The sequence below is a fragment of the Gambusia affinis genome, linkage group LG18, assembly GCF_019740435.1.
Source record: "Gambusia affinis linkage group LG18, SWU_Gaff_1.0, whole genome shotgun sequence".
Classification (NCBI taxonomy): domain Eukaryota; kingdom Metazoa; phylum Chordata; class Actinopteri; order Cyprinodontiformes; family Poeciliidae; genus Gambusia; species Gambusia affinis.
Genome location: NC_057885.1, coordinates 2,101,229 through 2,119,246, shown reverse-complemented (window position 1 = coordinate 2,119,246; position 18,018 = coordinate 2,101,229). Strand labels below are relative to the sequence as shown.

The following is an 18,018-nucleotide window of genomic DNA, read 5'->3' as shown; positions in this document are numbered from 1 at the left end:
TGAATGATTTTCATAATGCAGTTATACCCAGACAGGAATATTTTAATTATTTTTATTTAATAAAATAATTTCATGTATAACTTTTTTTCTTCTTCTTCGTCTTCCCGCGGCCCCCCAGGCGCCCCCTTGCGGCCCCCCGGGGGGCCGCGGCCCCCACTTTGAAAACCACTGATTTAGGTCATCTCCATGTGTGAAAATAAATAGTGTGGAGAATTTTTTGGAATCTGTGTGTAAAATTCCCTTCCCTTCTTGTCTTTCCATCTGGTTATTCATACATCATCATTTATCAATCTCTTCCTACCAGTCTTTGTTAGATCAGATTAAATATTTAAAGCTAGAACATTTTAGAAATATGTGCAATAAATTTGCAGTTAAATGTACAAATGATATGTTTGGAATTGTCTATAAAAGAACTTGGGGTTCTGGAAATTTGAGTCTGTAAATTCTGACATTTTTAGATTCCCAATATACCTGGAAGACTATATGACTGACTGACATAATAACTCTTTAAAAACCATGTATGTAATATTTACATTTAGTTTTTGTTTGGGATTAAACAAGATTAAAACTTGATTCAAAAGTGACTCAAAAATTGGAATATTAAAAGTAAAGAAAAATTTGGAAGCTATAAAACATTTAAGTTTGTTCACAGTATGATCATGATGAAGTTAGCTTCATGTCTTCAGAACTGAATTCTCTGTGATTTCTTCCTGCAGACACAGAGGCCAGCAGAAAGATGCAGGAGATGGGCATCCTATCCCTGCTCCCCACCCTACTCAACCCCCAGTCTTCCTGCACCCCAAAGGTCGCCAACATCATAGCAGAGATGGCCAAAAATGGTAAGTTCCTCTTACCAAGTCAGTGACCAGGTTCACCTGCTAAGGATGGTCTCTGCTTGGATATAGGGAAGCCAGGTGTTGGCTTGGTCAGAGCCTTTCCTGACTAGCCCTTCTTCACTCAAACCTCTCATAAATGCAGAGTTGGAAGGTTTCTCCCAGAAAACTTTCTAAGCCCGGTGGACGGGGCACCGTGGCGGGGCCGGTACCTATCATCCATGAGGCCGATTGCCTGGAATGGTTGTTAATTTTTCGGTATTGGTATAAATGATACTGTTATCTGGCAAAATGAAAAAATTATCCGACAATAAATTCAACTAATTTAGACCTATTAGACATATTTTAATACATATCTAAAATCTTTTTTTTTTTTTAAGTTACATGCTGCAGCTTTAAGCAGACGTTTGATGTGAAAGTTCACTGTCTGGTACAGGTTGAGCAGCTCTACGTATGTGAAATATTACTCTGACTTTATGGGACGAGACTTTCAGATCTCCCTGCTGCGCGCATTGACTCTGGCTGACTAAGGGGACAAAGCATTTGATATGGTTTGATGCATCTTGTTACCGTAAAAATAATACTAAAAATGATATAAAATCAATGAGATGCGTGACTACAAGGCAAGCGCAAAACCTCCTTACCAGGCTGTACTTGCATGATGAGTTGTTAGCGCTGGTTTGTTAACCACTAATGCTCAGGCCAACCAGGAACACAGACATAAACTTTACAGGTAAGACAGAGCCACTCTGGGCTGTGTGTTGAAATGTATATGCCCTACATAATTCTTTGTTCACAAAGATAAATCATTCTCAGCACTCCCTCAACCCATACCTCTGAAAGCGTGACTACAAGTTATTCCTGCTGTTTATATAGAGCTGCGCAACCAGAGCTAACACAGTGGGTTTTAAAGTCTTATCTTGATAGAAGGAGAATTATGTTGTTGTGGAAGCTTTCCTTTCTGTTCAGGATTGGAACAATGAATTGGATTAATAATGATGAATCAATTGAAATAATTAACTAATTTTGTAATTGGTTAATTGTTACCTGGAGACTACAGATTCTAAAAAAGGCCTTTTGCTGAAAGAAGAAATGTAAAGTAATTAAGTCAAACATGTGCAGAAAGTATAAACATTTTACATTTAACGTAGTCAAAACCTTAAAATGCACATACTTTGTGTGCAAGTTCTACTCAGAACTCAAGTGGCAGTTTTAGCTTAACCTGGTTCAAATTCTATTAAAAAAAATCTCCTACTAAACACCTTTTATTTAAAATAATTAATTTGATAGTAAATAGAAAAATCCCTGATCAGCCCTACACTCGGTTGATGTTCAGCCCAGCAAACAGAGCTGAGCTTTTCACTAGTTGATGTTAGGATTGTTTTAGCTGCAGGTGCTTCCTTTGCCACAAATAATGTATCGTTCACTCACACTATACTGGTACTACATTTTACATGATAAAACGATTTTCTCACTTTAAAAATAATTTAATTATTTCTTTATTTGCATTTTTACTGTATTTACAGTACTATATTTTGAAAATTCTGCAGAGTTCTTTATCTGATCAATCAGTAGAATAATTGATTAATAAAATAAGAGTTAATTGCAGCCCTAATACATTTGAACAGCTGAATGGACTTTTAACTGCAGTAAATGCTCACTCATGATTAGAGGAGACTCTGATAACAAGGAATGAGAAGCTGTGCTTTAGATCAAGGCATATTTATATGATTAAAATGGCCCAGTCAAAGTCCAGACCTAAATCAAAATCTGCAGCAAGTCTTGGAAATAGATTTTTCAGAGACTCTTTCCATCAAACCTGAGTTTAAGCTACTTTGCACATTAATAGATACAAAGAGCATGGTAGAGTCATAGCTCAGAAGACCTGCAGGTAGTCTGGGATAGGATATACAAATCCACACCACACTTTTTAATTTATAAAAATTGGTGGGTTGTTTATGCAATTCATTTTTTTGCATCTTGCTTGTGATATATATTTTTTTCTTTAATCTGATATAAAAACATTAGATTACTATTTGTATTTAATTCTTTACAGAACAATATGAAATAAACCAAATTGAAATGAATGGACCTGATCAACTTGTGTTTTCATTTTGAAATGTCACTGTTACATTCCTGTACTGGGGAATTAGCTAAAACCTGGTCCACTACATCTTCCCTTGGCTATTCTGAGGTTAGTGGATTCATTGTGTGTCGTCTCTGGCTTTCTTCTTCCATATGTGTCGTTCTGTCACATAAACTCAGAATCAGAATTCTGATTCTCTTTAGTAATTGGAATCTGATCCCTTTTCTCCAGAGTTCATGAGGAATCCCTGTGTGGAAGCTGGCCTCATCCCTCCTCTAGTTCAGCTGTTAAACTCCACCGACCAGGAGGTTTTACTGCAAACCGGTCGAGCGCTTGGCAACATCTGCTATGACAGCCGTAAGTAAGAGTTAGATTTGCTTTGGAAATGGTGATTCAGAGGATTATGTGTCTTTTAATCATCTACCAAAAAGCTACAGAAATTGGGCAACAAAGGGCGTACTGGATCAGGGCTGATATTTTGGACTCCATTGGACTGTTTTTGTATTACATAATTTCTTTTAACACAGTAAAAGAAATATTTATACTAACAAATTCAAAGATTACATCTACCTCAGAAGTGATTAATGTGTCTAGAATGTGGGCAGAGTCACATATTGAATCTTAAGCTCCACTGTTCTGTGATATGCAAACCTAAAAGAGATTCCAGCTGATCTGATAATAATATGATTGCATGTAAAATGGCTATTTGCAACCCTTCAGTGATGTTCATTCTGAGGAACTTTGTCATTTAATCCACGTTCTACCAGCAGTATTCTCATTACAACTGTCAGATGTGATGCAGAGTTTATTGAAGAGATGGTCTTCTGCAATCTGCTAGGACCTGGCATTTGTTCAGGCAGAGGTAGGTGAAAGATTAATACAATATAAAGCAAAGCTGATGAGTTTAAGTATAAGATGGAGAAAGCAATGCTGATGAATCCTGTCTCCAGGTTGTTTGCAACCATCAATCATATTATCGATTCTCTTCTGGACACGTCAAGATTTCCTCAGAGCAGATAAAATTAAGATTTTTTGGCAAAACCTCTGTGAAATAGATAGTTTAAAGCCTTGTAACTAGTTTAAAAGTTGAATGGCATATCTACGTTGAAGTAGGCAGAAGTAGTAAGCTATCACAAAGTAGAAGATTTTAGAATTTTGTGGAATTTTGAAGAATTTCAATTCTAATGGAGCTGAAATTGGCACAAAAGCGGAAATATTTTAAAAAGTACAATAGTAAAATTTTAATATATGAATTAGTAAAATTGGGTGAAGTTAGCATTAGTAGTTAAAACATGCAGAAGTCGGAATAATAATAAATAAACAGGATTTTAATAAGTGAGAGTGCAATAATTAATTCTCATTGAATATTCAATGAAAGTAGCCTACATCCTCTTTGATGGGGGGCGGTAAGGGACCTAGATAATGAATAGGGGAATGTTGGCCCAGAAAATGTTGAGAACCAACGCTGCAAAGGTTCTCCTCCTGCTGGATTGTGATGATATGTCTTGTTCCCAACCATGATGTTTTGAACTGCATTTGAATGCACCATAGAAGCAAACCTAGCTTCTACAGTTCATTGACAGAATCCTCTAGTTTGATTACTGCAGTAAAGATTACAGTGGACCTCTGGTTAGGGAGAACAGCTTTCTGCAAATAGCTGAAATAAATATTTGAGTCTTCCTCTAAAAACACAACTGTATAAATTTTGTTAGTGGAGACTGAAAATCCATTTTATTTTTGTTTTTTGTTGTTTTGTTTATTTGATCAGTTTCAGTGTTGAGTGTTCTTTTAAAAATAAAGTGTATCTAGGTCTGTCGCGATAAACGATTAATCGATTAATCGTACAATAAATTAAAACTATCGACGTCATTTTAATTATCGGCGTTATCGTCTCTTCCAGCCTTTTTCTCTTTCTGTTGATGACACTGAATGAAAAAAGGCTCAACTCCGATGCTCTCCACTGACCCTCCCTTCCTCATTTCCTCAGTGTAATGTCCAGTTCACACTACACAATCTTAGTGCTGTCGGTCGATTGTCGGCCCATTTTCAAAATCTGAGATCACACATTAGCCAACAGAAATCCTAGGTATAACGGTTCGATCGGGTTCGATGTGCCGTGTGGTGTCCAACAATGAGCACAACATAATGGCTACAAGTCCAGCTAACTAATTTTAAAACCAGGCATTAATCAATGCTTTACTACAATCTACCTGCAACGCATGTGGCTCTAGTGTCAGCGTAACGTCCTGACTGAATGAAAATCATGTTGTTTCCACATATCATCTCCAATGTCTGCTGGACTTCAGGTTGCATCGTGTCAGCTGTTTGGGATTCCCCTCTGTAATTTCCCCTCAGATAGCAGGAGGAGAATCCGGCTTTCTGATTGGCTACCTGTCACATTCAACAGGCTGCCTTAACGATCCCAGTGGGGAAAACCCCTGATTTAGATCGGAGGGGCCACAACAATCTAGGGCAGGGGTATTCAAGAAAATTGTGAGGAGGTCCAGTTCAAAGAAATTTCCTCAAGCAGAGGTCCGCAATATCGTCTATTTGCAGTATGACAATATCGGAATACATGGTGTTAAAAAAAAAATAATACAGGTTAAAATAATTTCAAAGAAGTTTATTAGCACTGAAACACAGGATAACATTGTGTGGCTGCAGTTTAAATTAAAAATAACTAAATTATGTATTCAAAAATAAAGAAAGTGCTTAAGAAAAAATAGCAGCTTCAGTTTCCTTTTGATTGAACAATCTCAATATTTCTGCTCAACAAAACAACTCTCAAAACACCTGAACTATTTCTCTTACAGATTTCTCTGTCTTCCCCCAATTTCCCTTGCTCAGTGTGAGAATTGAGCTTTGGCTTGCCCTGCCTACATTTTAAATCTGGGCTTGAAGGAGGTCAGGGCCATTCTCATGCACATGTGCAGATGCTCATTGGTGAGCTTGGAACGATATTTTGTTTTTATTATGTTCATTGTAGAGAACACTGCCTCACAGCTGTATGTGGAGCCGAACATGGGCATATGAGGCACACTGGTTTCATGCTCGCGGGTGGAAGAATGAACATGTATGCATCAGTCCATTCCGTGTTGGAACGCTCGATTTTCGGCATCTACTTTTCTCTTTTTAGAAAGCGCCATAGTGTTTGCACCTCTTCTGACTGTAATTCACGCCCTGTCTTCCTGTATCACCCTGCGTTTCTCGCTTCAATCGCTTTTTGCTCGCCTTTCACCTCCTCTTCCTTAAATCACACTGCGTGGATGTCTGTGCCTGGCTACAAACCTCTGCTTCGGTTTGCTCATACAACTCGCTCTGAGTTCAAGCTGGCGATTTGATTCGCTAGTTGAACCACGTGGTTAGTATGACTCGCACGCGATTGGTTTGTAGCTTCCAATCCTTGCTCAGTGCAGTGCTGGTAAAAGCACTTGTGTCAGATAGGGAAAAAAAAAATGCTCCGGTTTAAAATTAATTCTCCCGTCAAAATTAACAAATATTTTAGCAATTTATTCGGGTCCGGATGGGATGGCATATGGGTCCGTATCCGGACCGAGGTCCGTTGGTTGCGGACCACGGATCTAGGGTAACACACCACACGCTACAGGATGATCGAAAGAGACAATCTTAGAACGATCAAAGTTCTAAGACTGTCATAAGGGGAAAATGTAGGTGTGAACTAACGTGTAGTGTAAACTATTGCATCAGGTAGTCGATGTGCCCATCTTCTCTATTTAAATCTAATTACTGAAGGCCAATATGGTAAACAGACTTCATAATCTGCACTCTTTTGGTTGAATGCAGTATTTATTTACTCTTTGGCTTTATGTTATTTCGTTTTTATTCAAGTACATTTTTGTTAATGGAGACTGAGAATCAATTTTATATTTATTTTTGGTTGTTTTTTTTAATTTTGTTTATCAGTTCCAGTGTTGGGTGTTTATTTGAAAATAAAGTGTATCTATTTTTGGCAGGAAATCGCATGCTTTATTATGTCTTTTCCATTAAATCAGTGTAAAAAGGTCTTCAAACAATATTATCGTCTATCGCAATGGTTTTTGAGACAATTAATCGCTCAGCAAAATTTGCTATCGTGACAGGCCTAAGAATAGTAAGTTTTCTCCGAATAATTTGTAGGTAGGTTTCAAACAGATCTGCAAATACTGAACCTAGAATATGCAGGAGTGATGTCTACATGTTAAAATCATTGTGGACACTACTAACACCAGAATGGACGCAATGACACGAGAACTACAGGACATTAAAACCAGCCTGCAATTTACACAGAAAGACATTGACGACATTAAAGTAGAAAGTGCTAAGCACAAGGACCGAAATGACACGGTGCAGTCAGACATATTTAAAGTATGTGAGGGTATGATGACTATCACGGATAAAATGGAGTACCTTGAGGGGCAATCAAGGAGAAATAATCTGGTTTTTGATGGAATTACTGAATCACCAAATGAGACTTGGGCTGAGACTGAGGAGAAAGTGAAAACTATATTAAATGAAAAGCTAAACTTTCAACATAAGGTTGATATTGAGAGAGCTCACCGCACCGGTAAACATAGAGGAGACAGACCCAGGCCTATTGTTGTCAAATTTTTACGATACAAGGACAGATCAACTATTCTGCAGAGCACCAAGGCACTTAAGGGATCTAAGATTTTCATTAACGAAGACTTCACGGATGCAGTAAGGAACAGGATGGCGGAACTAAAGCCGGACTTAAAAGCAGCACGTCAAAGAGGGGACATTGCTTACCTACGTTATGATAAGTTGATCACCCATCCACGTACTAGTACCCCTAAATTATCCAACAATGTATGACAGACAGCCAGACATAGCTGACGTTCACTTCTGAAAGAGAAACATGCAACAGATCACGGCCTATGAGGATATAGAGCTACCCGTATTCCAACACAGAAACTATCATCAGCAAGATATTGAAACTGACATTGATCTGATAACAACTTCTATAATGTCAGCAATGATAGTTGTCACTATTACAGCGATGATCAGTTCAACAACAGCATTAAAATGGAACAAAAGCTGTCAATAATTCACTTTAATAGCAGAAGCCTTTATGCAAATTTTGACAGCATCAAACAATACCTCCAACAACTTTCACAGACATTCAATGTTATTGCCTTATCAGAAACTTGGCTCAATAGTGATAAGGGCATAGACTTTGAAATCAATGGTTATGAAATGGTTTGTAAGAACAGAGAAAACAAAAATGGAGGGGAGTAGCTTTATATGTTGACAAGAAGATTAATTATAAGTTGATCGAAACAATGTCAACTGTGATGGACAACATGTTTGAATGTGTGACTATAGAAATACTCGTGGAAAAAAGGAAAAATGTCTTAGTGAGTTGCATTTATAGAGCCCCTGGATCAAACATTGAAGTATTCAACAACTGGATAGAAGAAAAATTTATAACAATTAATCAAAAAATAATATTTTTCTGTGGGGATTTCAATATTGACCTTCTCAATCCAAATAAACATAGAATGACTGAAGAATTTATTAACACCATGTTCAGTTTAAGCCTGTATCCTAAAATCACCAGGCCCAGTCGCATTACATCGCACTGCGCTACCTTAATTGATAATATTTTTACAAATGTGCTGGAAAATAATTTAACTAGTGGAATATTAATGAATGACATAACGATCACTTACCAGTGTTCATAGTCTACGACTGTAAGTGCAAAACAGACGATCAAAAAATAGAGACGCATTACAGACGGGTTACGTCTGAAGAGACACTAAAAGCTCTAGAAGCTGAGTTGTTGGCCTATGATTGGAGATTAATATATAAAATGAATGATGTGAATTCAGCATATGAAGAATTTCTAAAAATATTTAAAATATTAGATAACAAGCACTGCCCAAACAAACAATATAACAGGAAAAGCAATCAAAAAAATGAACAGTGGATCACAAAAGGAATACAAAAGGCATGTAAAAAGAAAAACAAACTTTATAGAGAATTTCTAAAACATAGAATGTCTGAATCAGAAAACAAATATAAGAAATATAAAAATAAGTTAACTAATATTATAAAAGCATGTAAAAAGGACTATTATCATAAATTACTGGATAGGAATAAAAACAACATTAAGGAAACATGGAATATTTTAAATAGAGTTATTAGAAAAGCTAACAATAACAAATATCCAGACTATTTTATAGATAATGAACAGAATATTACTGATTTGAAAAGTGTCGTCAATAAATTCAATAGATTTTTTGTTAATATAGGACCTCAATTAGCAGAAAAAATACCGACCACAAAAACTAAAACTCAGCAATATCTAATTGAGAATAATCCCAGCTCCTTATATCTCAACCCTGTACTAGAAGAAGAAATCATAAACATTGTGAATAACTGTAAAAATAAGACTTCCACTGACTGTGATGATCTGGACATGAAAACTATTAAAATAGTAATTAAAGGAATCTCTAAACCACTAACTTATATTTGCAATTTATCATTTCAAACAGGATCATTTCCCAACAAAATGAAAATAGCGAAGGTCAAACCAATGTATAAAACTGGCAACAAACACCTCTTCACTAACTACAGGCCTGTTTCTCTTCTCCCACAATTTTCTAAAATCCTGGAAAGACTCTTTAAGAAAAGACTGGAACAATTCATAGAAAAACATTCGCTACTTATCAGCAGTCAATATGGATTCAGAGCAAACCGGTCAACATCGCTGGCCGTAACTGACTTAATAGAAGAAATAACCAACGCAACAGATAGTAAGAAACTGGCAGTAGGGATATTTATAGATTTAAAGAAAGCTTTTGATACAATAAATCATGAAATCCTACTTAAAAAATTAGAACGCTATGGAATTAGGGGAGTAGTTTCTGACTGGATGAGGAGTTATTTAAAGAGCCGGAAACAATTTGTGAAATTGGGAGATGTGGAATCTGATTGGCAGGAGACTGTCTGTGGAGTACCACAAGGATCAGTATTGGGACCAGTTTTATTTAATCTTTATATAAATGATATCAGTAAAGTGTCCAATGTATTAAAATTTATCTTATTCGCTGATGACACAAATATTCTAGCCTCAGGAGACAATTTAGAGCATCTTCTCTCAACAGTCACTTCAGAGATTAGTAAGTTTAAGATATGGTTTGACCATAACAAATTATCCCTAAATTTGGACAAGACGAAATTCATGGTCTTTGGGAACTGTTATAAAAATACTGAAATCCAAGTTCAAATAGAGGACGTAACTCTAGAAAGGGTTTTTGCTAATAAGTTCCTCCGTTTAATAATAGATGACAAAATCAGTTGGAAACCTCATATTCAACATTTACAGAGTAAACTCAGTAGAAGTATATCCATATTGGCTAGAGCTAGACATGTATTGAATGCTAAATCACTTTATATTCTATATAACTCTCTGATTTTACCATATCTATCATATTGCTGTGAAGTGTGGGGAGTTAATTACAAGAGCTCTTTACATCCGGTAACCGTCCTGCAGAAATGAGCCATTAGAATCATCCATAATGTCGGTTATTATGAGCATACAAACCCGCTCTTCATAATATCCAGAATTCTCAAATTTGACGAGCTTGTAGAATTTAAAATGGCTCAATTTATGTTCAAGGTATCTAAAAAGTTGTTACCTGAGCACATACAGAGCACATTTTCTGAAAGAGAAGGGGGGTATAACTTAAGGGGTCACTCAAACTTCAAGATCCGCAATTTTAGAACAACAAGAAAAAGCTTCTGTATTTCAATTAAAGGTGTAAAGTTATGGAATAAGTTACATGAAGATTTAAAACAAAGCAATAGTTTAACACAATTCAAAAGAAAGTACAAAGAGGTAATTTTCAATAGATACACACATGGGGACAGAAAGCAATAAGGTGTGTATTGAAGATAACAACTTGGTGTAAGGGTTTAGAAAGATAAACCAGTATAAAATGGGAAAATGGATAGGTAAATATTAGTAACTGTTACTTCTGACTGCCACTTTGATTTTGATTTATTTTTTTAATGACAGTAGGACTCTAAAGTCTCAAGTGTTTAGGGGTAGGAGTTTATAAGTTCTCACTTCTTCCTACCCCATTTTGAGCATGATATGTTAACTGAAACTAAAAATCTGTATTTTCTCTTCTTTCTTATGCACTTCTTGTTACTGTGCACTATTTTATTTTTATATTTGTATCATGTTCGAATAAATTTCATTTCATTTCATTTCATTACATTGGGCCTCAACGTAAAGTGAGCTCTAAATCTTTTTGCTGTGGCTTAATGAGAAACTGGAAAATTATACTATTGGCCAATTTCCCAAAAAGAAAGAAAATTATGACAATTCATTGGTGGTCCCTTACCTACAAATATTGGTCAAAAAATTAACCATTGACTATATTTCTTTTATCATTATTTTTTTTAATTTTGGTTCTGTATTGTAACAACAGATTAACCCATGCTGCCACACTCTTACACACACACCCAAAAGAAGCACAACTATAGCAAAGTACCCCGCATGAATAAGAAATAAGGTGTTAGTTTCTTCCTCCAGTCCACGTCACCTCACGACCATTAAGAGAAAAGAGGAAAAGAGAAGAGGAAAAAAGGCAAGAGTAAATTGAGCAGTAAAATAAAATGCTAAACTCTTGGGGATTAAGTACAAAAGACTCAAGTTTCAAAAATGTGTCCGATATGTGGGCACATTTTTTAATTGAGTCAGTTTTTCCAAACGTAAGATGACGGACATCTGTGTAATCCATATATTTTCTGTAGGAACATACGGCAAAGTCCATTGTAGCAAAATACACTTCTTAGCAAGAAATCGAAGAATTTAAAATGTGGATACAAATGATTAGGGGTAACATTTAGAAAATAAAACATAGGGGACAAGGAGAAGCAAACATCCAAAATCTTTTCAGTTACAGAATGAATGTCTTTCCAAAAGGTCTGTAATAAATCACATGACCAGAGTAGATGGAAAAAAGTACCTCTATGCCTCAAACATTTACAACAAAGATTGAAACGACTGGGGAACATTCTCTGTAGACGCACAGGGGTATACTAAGATCTATAGAAAAGTTTGACATTTTGTTCGGGTATAGAAATAGAAAAACATTGAGGAAAGGTTCCATTGCAAATCTTGAGCCAATCTCTGACAATTAAGGGATTTAAAGAATGTAAAGGACAAGTAACAAGGAAGGTTTTGAAATGGGTAGTTTGAACGAGGGAGAATATTAATTTTTATTGTATTAACCCTACCGAGAAGTGATATAGGTAAAGTGGACCATTTCGACAGATTGTTCTTAATGTTCTGAACTTGGGGGGAGTAGTTTGATGAGAACAAGTCTTTCAAATCAGGAGTAATAACGATGCCCAAGTCTTTAAAACCTTATCTTATCTTGATATTGAGAGGAGAAGCGACAAACTTGCCATCACACTGCTTTTGTAAAATGTTTTTAAAATTTTTCTAGGGTTGACGGTTGTATTTCATCCCTACTGACCACCAGAGGCGGTGCTTCAAGCACTGAATGATCATTATTGTGCATGCGCAGGTCGAGTTCTAATGACAACAAAGTCACCTGTGACCTGCCGGGGACCCACGTGACTCTATAGTAGACCTGGGCATCTGGCCCTTTGTGCGTCCCACGTGTGGCCAATCATAAATTACAAAATAAATTTTAAAAAGTATCTATGTCATGACCGAAAGAACGAGATCGCGGATACAAGTGGCCGAAATGGGTTTTCTCCGCAGGGTGTCTGGGCTCTCCCTTAGAGATAGGGTGAGAAGCTCAAATCCAAATCAAATTTTATTTGTATAGCACATTTCAGCAGCAAGGCATTTCAAAGTGCTTTACATCAAATCAAACACAAAAACACAATGCAACATAGAATCAACAATAAAAACACAACATCAAGTCAGATTCCGTCAATAAATTTGCAATTGATTACGCTCAGTCACTCGGAGTAGAGCTGCTGCTCCTTCAAAATCCTTATTAGAGTTTTCCAGACAACAGTGGACCACATAAATTACTCACGTTTTTTTTGTACAATCTCCTCTTCAGTTCAGCCTTATCAGTGGAGACACATTGTTGATGTTACCATTATAAAATAGCTGACAATTAAGTATTGGCAAAGCTCAATTATTATTATTTTCACAGGAGGCGGAGCGTTGTTGTCAGCAGCTGCTGAAAGTAACTAAAAGGTTACTTTCAATGTAACTTAGTTACTTTCCAAATCAAGTAGTCAGTAATCTAACTAAGTTACATTTTCAAGGAGTAATCAGTACTCCAATTAAAGTTACTTTTTCAAAGTAACTATGCCATCACTGCTCCTTACACTCTGTAATGAGGCGGGTTGAGGCCATTGCTGGATACTTGGAGCTTCAGCTGAAGAACAGAGCGGCTGACTTTGACTGTTTTTTTTTTTTCTGGCTTTGGATGAGCGTTGCATGTACGTGACACCGCCCAGCTGCTCATCTTCTTACGTGGGATTACTGCAGGCTTTCAAATCATGGAGGAGCTTGCAGCCATGCAGTCAATTAAAGGACAACCACAGATAATGACTTGTTCAGAGAGGTAAATGCGTGCTTGGACATGTTAGGACTGAAATGGGACAAGCAGGCTGGTGTGACAAAAGATGGCTGTCCAAATCTGACAGGGAAAAATGTTGGACTTTTAAAGAGGATGCAGGATAAAGTGACAGAAATTAACCCTGTGCAGAAATTGACATTTTTGCATTGTATTATACATCAGGAAGGGTTGTGTAAGATGGTGTTAAAAATGAACCATGTTGTTGGTGCTGTAACTAAAACAGTTAACTTTATCAGAGCGAGAGTGTTAAGTCATAGACAATTTGTTGCACTTTTGAAGGAAAAAAAAAAGAGTGAACATGGTGACATAAACTACCACAGCAACATCAGGCGGCTCAGCCTGGGCAAAGTACTGAAAAGTGTCTGGGACCTGAAAGACCAGATTCAGAATTTCTGTGGGAAGAAAGGACATGACATCCCAGAACTTTCAGATGAAGACTGGGTGGCAGACCTCGGATTCGCTGTGGATGTGACTGCACTCATGAACGAACTGAATGTCAAACTGCAGTGCAAAAGCCTTTTTGTGCATGAGTGCAGTGAGGGCTTTCATGAGAAAGTTGCAGCTTCTCTCAAGCCAAGTGAAGGATAACATTCTGACCCACTTGCCAACACTGAAGGAAGCCACAAGATCAGCCGATCACCTCCACAAGTACTCAAGCAAGTTAGAAGCACTGCATGCAGAGTTTTCAAGGCGATTTCAAAATTCTTGAGAGTGAAATGCACATGGTTTCTTCTCCCTTCAACTGCAGTGTGGACAATGCACCAAGCGATGTTCAGATGGTGCTCATTGACCTGCAGTCTGACCTACTTCTGGCAGAGGACTTCAGGTCAGTCTCACTGCTGGTCTTTTACTCCTCCCTCAAAGAGGAGAACTTTCCACACTTGAGGAGGCATGCTCAGAGGATTCTGGTCTTCTTTGGATCCACCTATGTCTGTGAACAGACATTTTCAGTGATGAAGTTCAACAAACCAAACACAGATCCTCTATTACTGATGAGCACCTCTCAGCTGTCCTTTACATAGCCACCTCAGGCATTCAGCCAGATTTCAATGCCCTTGTTCAAGCCCAGAACAGTCTGGATTATTCGCACTGAAGTACCTCTTGGTACTGAAGTACCAAAAGGAGGTGGAAAACACAAGTTATTTGTTGTATTTCAGTATTTCTATAAACTTAAGTTGTTTGTTGTTTTTCCTTGTTTGTGGAACAAATTTAAAGCGTGAACAAGTTAAAATTAAATTACAGTGGCTCAATAATTGTTTTTGTTTTCTTATTTCAATTTCACATATCTTAATATTAAAGGATTAAGAGTTTAAATAAAACCATCAAAAGCAATCTGCTTTTGTATAAAGTTAAGTTACGTTAAATTAAATTATTATTATTATTATTATTTATCTTATGGTATATCAAAAATAATATTTAGCAAAATTTAATTGAAATATTGTCGATGTGGCCCTCCAGCAGTGCTCAGGTTGCTCATGCGGCCTCCGGTAAAAATTAATTGCCCACCCCTGCTCTCTATAGCCACATGGCACCCGGCGTTCAATCCCTTTTGTTCTTCTTGCACGCAGGTGGGTTGAGTACAGGTGTGTGGTTGCGTGAAGCTTGTTTCTTCTGTGTGTACCACTGTTATCCTAGCTGCTTGTTGCTGGTAGCCCCATGACTGAGTTTGGTCAAAGCTGCGGTAAGGCTCGCCCTCCAGCGGCTGCACAAGCTGTTTTCACCTTTACCAGATCGGTAGTCGCTGCTGCGACAACTGGTAAGTTTTGTTCTTTTTTTCAGCAGTAGTTTACAGTTTTCTTTTATTTGCAGCATTTATTTTTGTAGCTTTTTTGACTCACTTGTAGTGTTTCTACTTGCGCTGAGTTCGTCTTCAGTTTGTTTATCTGACTCACCGGTGGCATCTCTGCTTGTGCCGAGTTCTTCTATATTTTGTTTATCTGACTCACCAGTGCCGTTTCTTCTTGCGCTGAGTCCATCTTTCTTTGCTCTTAATTACCCGACTCACCAGTGGTGTCTCTGCTCGTGCTGAGTTCATCTTTGGTTAATTATCGGACTCACTGGTGGCGTTTCTGATCACGCTGAGTTCTAAACCTTTATGGGGATTTTTCCTACAATGGAGTCGCCAGTGGCGTTTTCTGCTCGTGTTGACTTCTTGTTGGTGGCGGACTAAACACGCCTTTCAGCAGTATGATGCTGGATAATTTATGCTACTCGACCTGTCTGGCTCCGCTTCAGCCCGACAACGGGCCTGACTTGTGTCCCTCCTGTCTCGGTGTGGAACATCTCTGGGAGGCGCTGTCGGATAACGCTTGGTTCCGAAGAAGACCGGGGCCTACGTCCAGTCTTGGACCTCAGGGGCCTGAATGTGTACTTGAAGGCCATGCCTTTTCATATACTTACCACCAAGCAAGTGTTGCAGGTGATTTTCACGGGCGATTGGTTCACTTCCATAGATCTCAGGGAAGCTTATTTTCATATTCCAATCGCTCCACCCATTGGTGTTTTTTTTTCGTTTTGCTTTTCAAGGGAGGCACTTCCAGTTCAGGGTTCTCCTGTTTGGACTTTTGCTGTGTCCCAGGGTGTTCACCCGATGTGTCGCAGCCGCCCTCTCTCCTCTGCAGGCACGTGGATTAAGGATCCTCCTGTATCTGGATGACTGGCTCAATTGTGCCGCGACATGGGACCAGGCAGTTCGAGACACTCAGTTAATGCTCCATCATGTGAGATGCTTGAGTTTGCAGGTGAACATGGAGATAAGCAGTCTGACTCCCTCACAGGAGACTGTCTTCCTGGGCATTGCCATAAATTCCATCTCAGTGACTACTTGCCTGTTACCCAAGCGGGTGAACAGTATATTGAGCATGCTCCCAGAATTCAGGTGGGGCATGGCACTGCCTCTTGTGCGTTATCTTCAACTTCTGGCCAGCCCCTGAACAGCCTACATCTCGGGGCCAGAGAATGTGCCCGTAGATTTTCTATCCTGTCAAAAGCCATATCCAGGAGAGTGGAAGCTACAACAAGAGGCAGTGGAGTGCTTCTGGAAGGTCTTTGGCAGGGCGGATGTGGACATCTTTGCCTCAAGGGACACATTTCACTGTACCCTTTGGTTCTCCTTGGACGACAGTAGCCGTCTGGGCCATGATGCGCTGGCACACGACTGGCCCCGGACACTCCTTTATGCCTTTCCACCATTCAGCCTACTTTTTCAGACTATCCTGAGGTTACGTCAGGAGGGGCACAGGGCTCTACTGGTGGCCACTTTCTGGCCGGCGAAGAATTGGTTTCCTCTACTGCATGAGCTCAGCTCCTTCTCACCAATGCGTCTCCCCTCCAGGAAGGATTTTTTTTCCCAGATGGGGGGTCAGATTTTACACCCCAAACTGGACCGGCTCCTGCTCTGGATTTGACCTCTGCAAGCCCAGGGTCCACTTTCTCAAGATACATTGGGTCAGTAGGGTGTACAATGGCTCATGCATGGGCACCATCCAATCGAGCTGTTATGCTAACAAGTGGGCCGTCTTTGCGACCTGTTGCCATAATAAAGAGCAGGACCCGGTGCAGTGTTTATTCTCTGACATACTGACCTTCCTGCAAACATTACTGGATCAGGGACTGGATCTCCATCTACCTTAAAAGTGTATGTGGCTGCCATTTCCTGTTGGCATGTCGGACTGAATGGTTGTTCAGAAGGCTGAAACAAGGATGCTCTGTTTTTGTTTTGTGCTCGGCGTTTGCACCCACCCAACCGCCCTGTGGCACTGGCGTGGGGCCTTTCTCTGGTGCTTGAGGCTCTTCGGTCCCTCCCGTTTGAGCCCCTGGCATCGGCAGGCCTCAAAGGGCTCTCACTGAAGACTGTGTTCCTTTTGGCTATGGTTTCCACAAAACGAAATTGCAGGCTCTCACTAGCTGAGCTCTGCTGCCAGTGGAATCCTGATTGCTCAGCTGTTACACTGTGGACTGATGTAGCATTTATTCCTAAGGTGTCACTGGCAGCAGGCAGTACCCAGCCACTCCATCTTGCCCGGTTTGACACCGGATGCCCCTCTGAACCATTGGACCCTGTTCGGGCCCATGAGGCATATATCAATGCCAGGGCATCCTTCCGAAAGACAAATAGCCTTTTTGTTTGCTACCCTGGCTCACGGAAAGGTCAAGCATTTTCTAAGTAGGGACTTGCACACTGGGTTGTCGATTTGATCTCCAAGGCTTATGTTGTATATTTGACTAATTCAAAGACGAAAAGGAGTTGGGTGTATTATTCAGATAAACTTTAGTGAATAAAGAAAGGATGAACGAATTGCATATAATAATATACGACAGAGTGTAGGCATTCAGCTTACATAGCTCTTTTCTGGGGAAAAAAAAACAACCTTGATTCTTTGTCTAACCTCAAGTTCTTCTTCTACTAGTTCTAAAGCATCATGGGATATAGAGTCCACTCTGTTAAATGTCCACAAATAGTCAGTTTTGAACCAGATACTATCAAATACTAACTAGA

The 18,018-nt window shown here is 38.9% G+C and overlaps 1 protein-coding gene across 2 annotated transcripts in view; it reads left to right on the top strand.

Moving 5' to 3' along the window:
- rap1gds1 (RAP1, GTP-GDP dissociation stimulator 1) overlaps nt 1-18,018 on the top strand; it is a 66,208-nt gene that overhangs the window by 8,647 nt on the left and 39,543 nt on the right. For both annotated transcript variants that reach the window (XM_044098624.1, XM_044098625.1), the window contains exons 3-4: nt 717-839; nt 3,151-3,276. In XM_044098624.1, the coding sequence (XP_043954559.1) occupies nt 717-839; nt 3,151-3,276 (249 nt within the window). The remainder of the gene's footprint in view (nt 1-716; nt 840-3,150; nt 3,277-18,018) is intronic.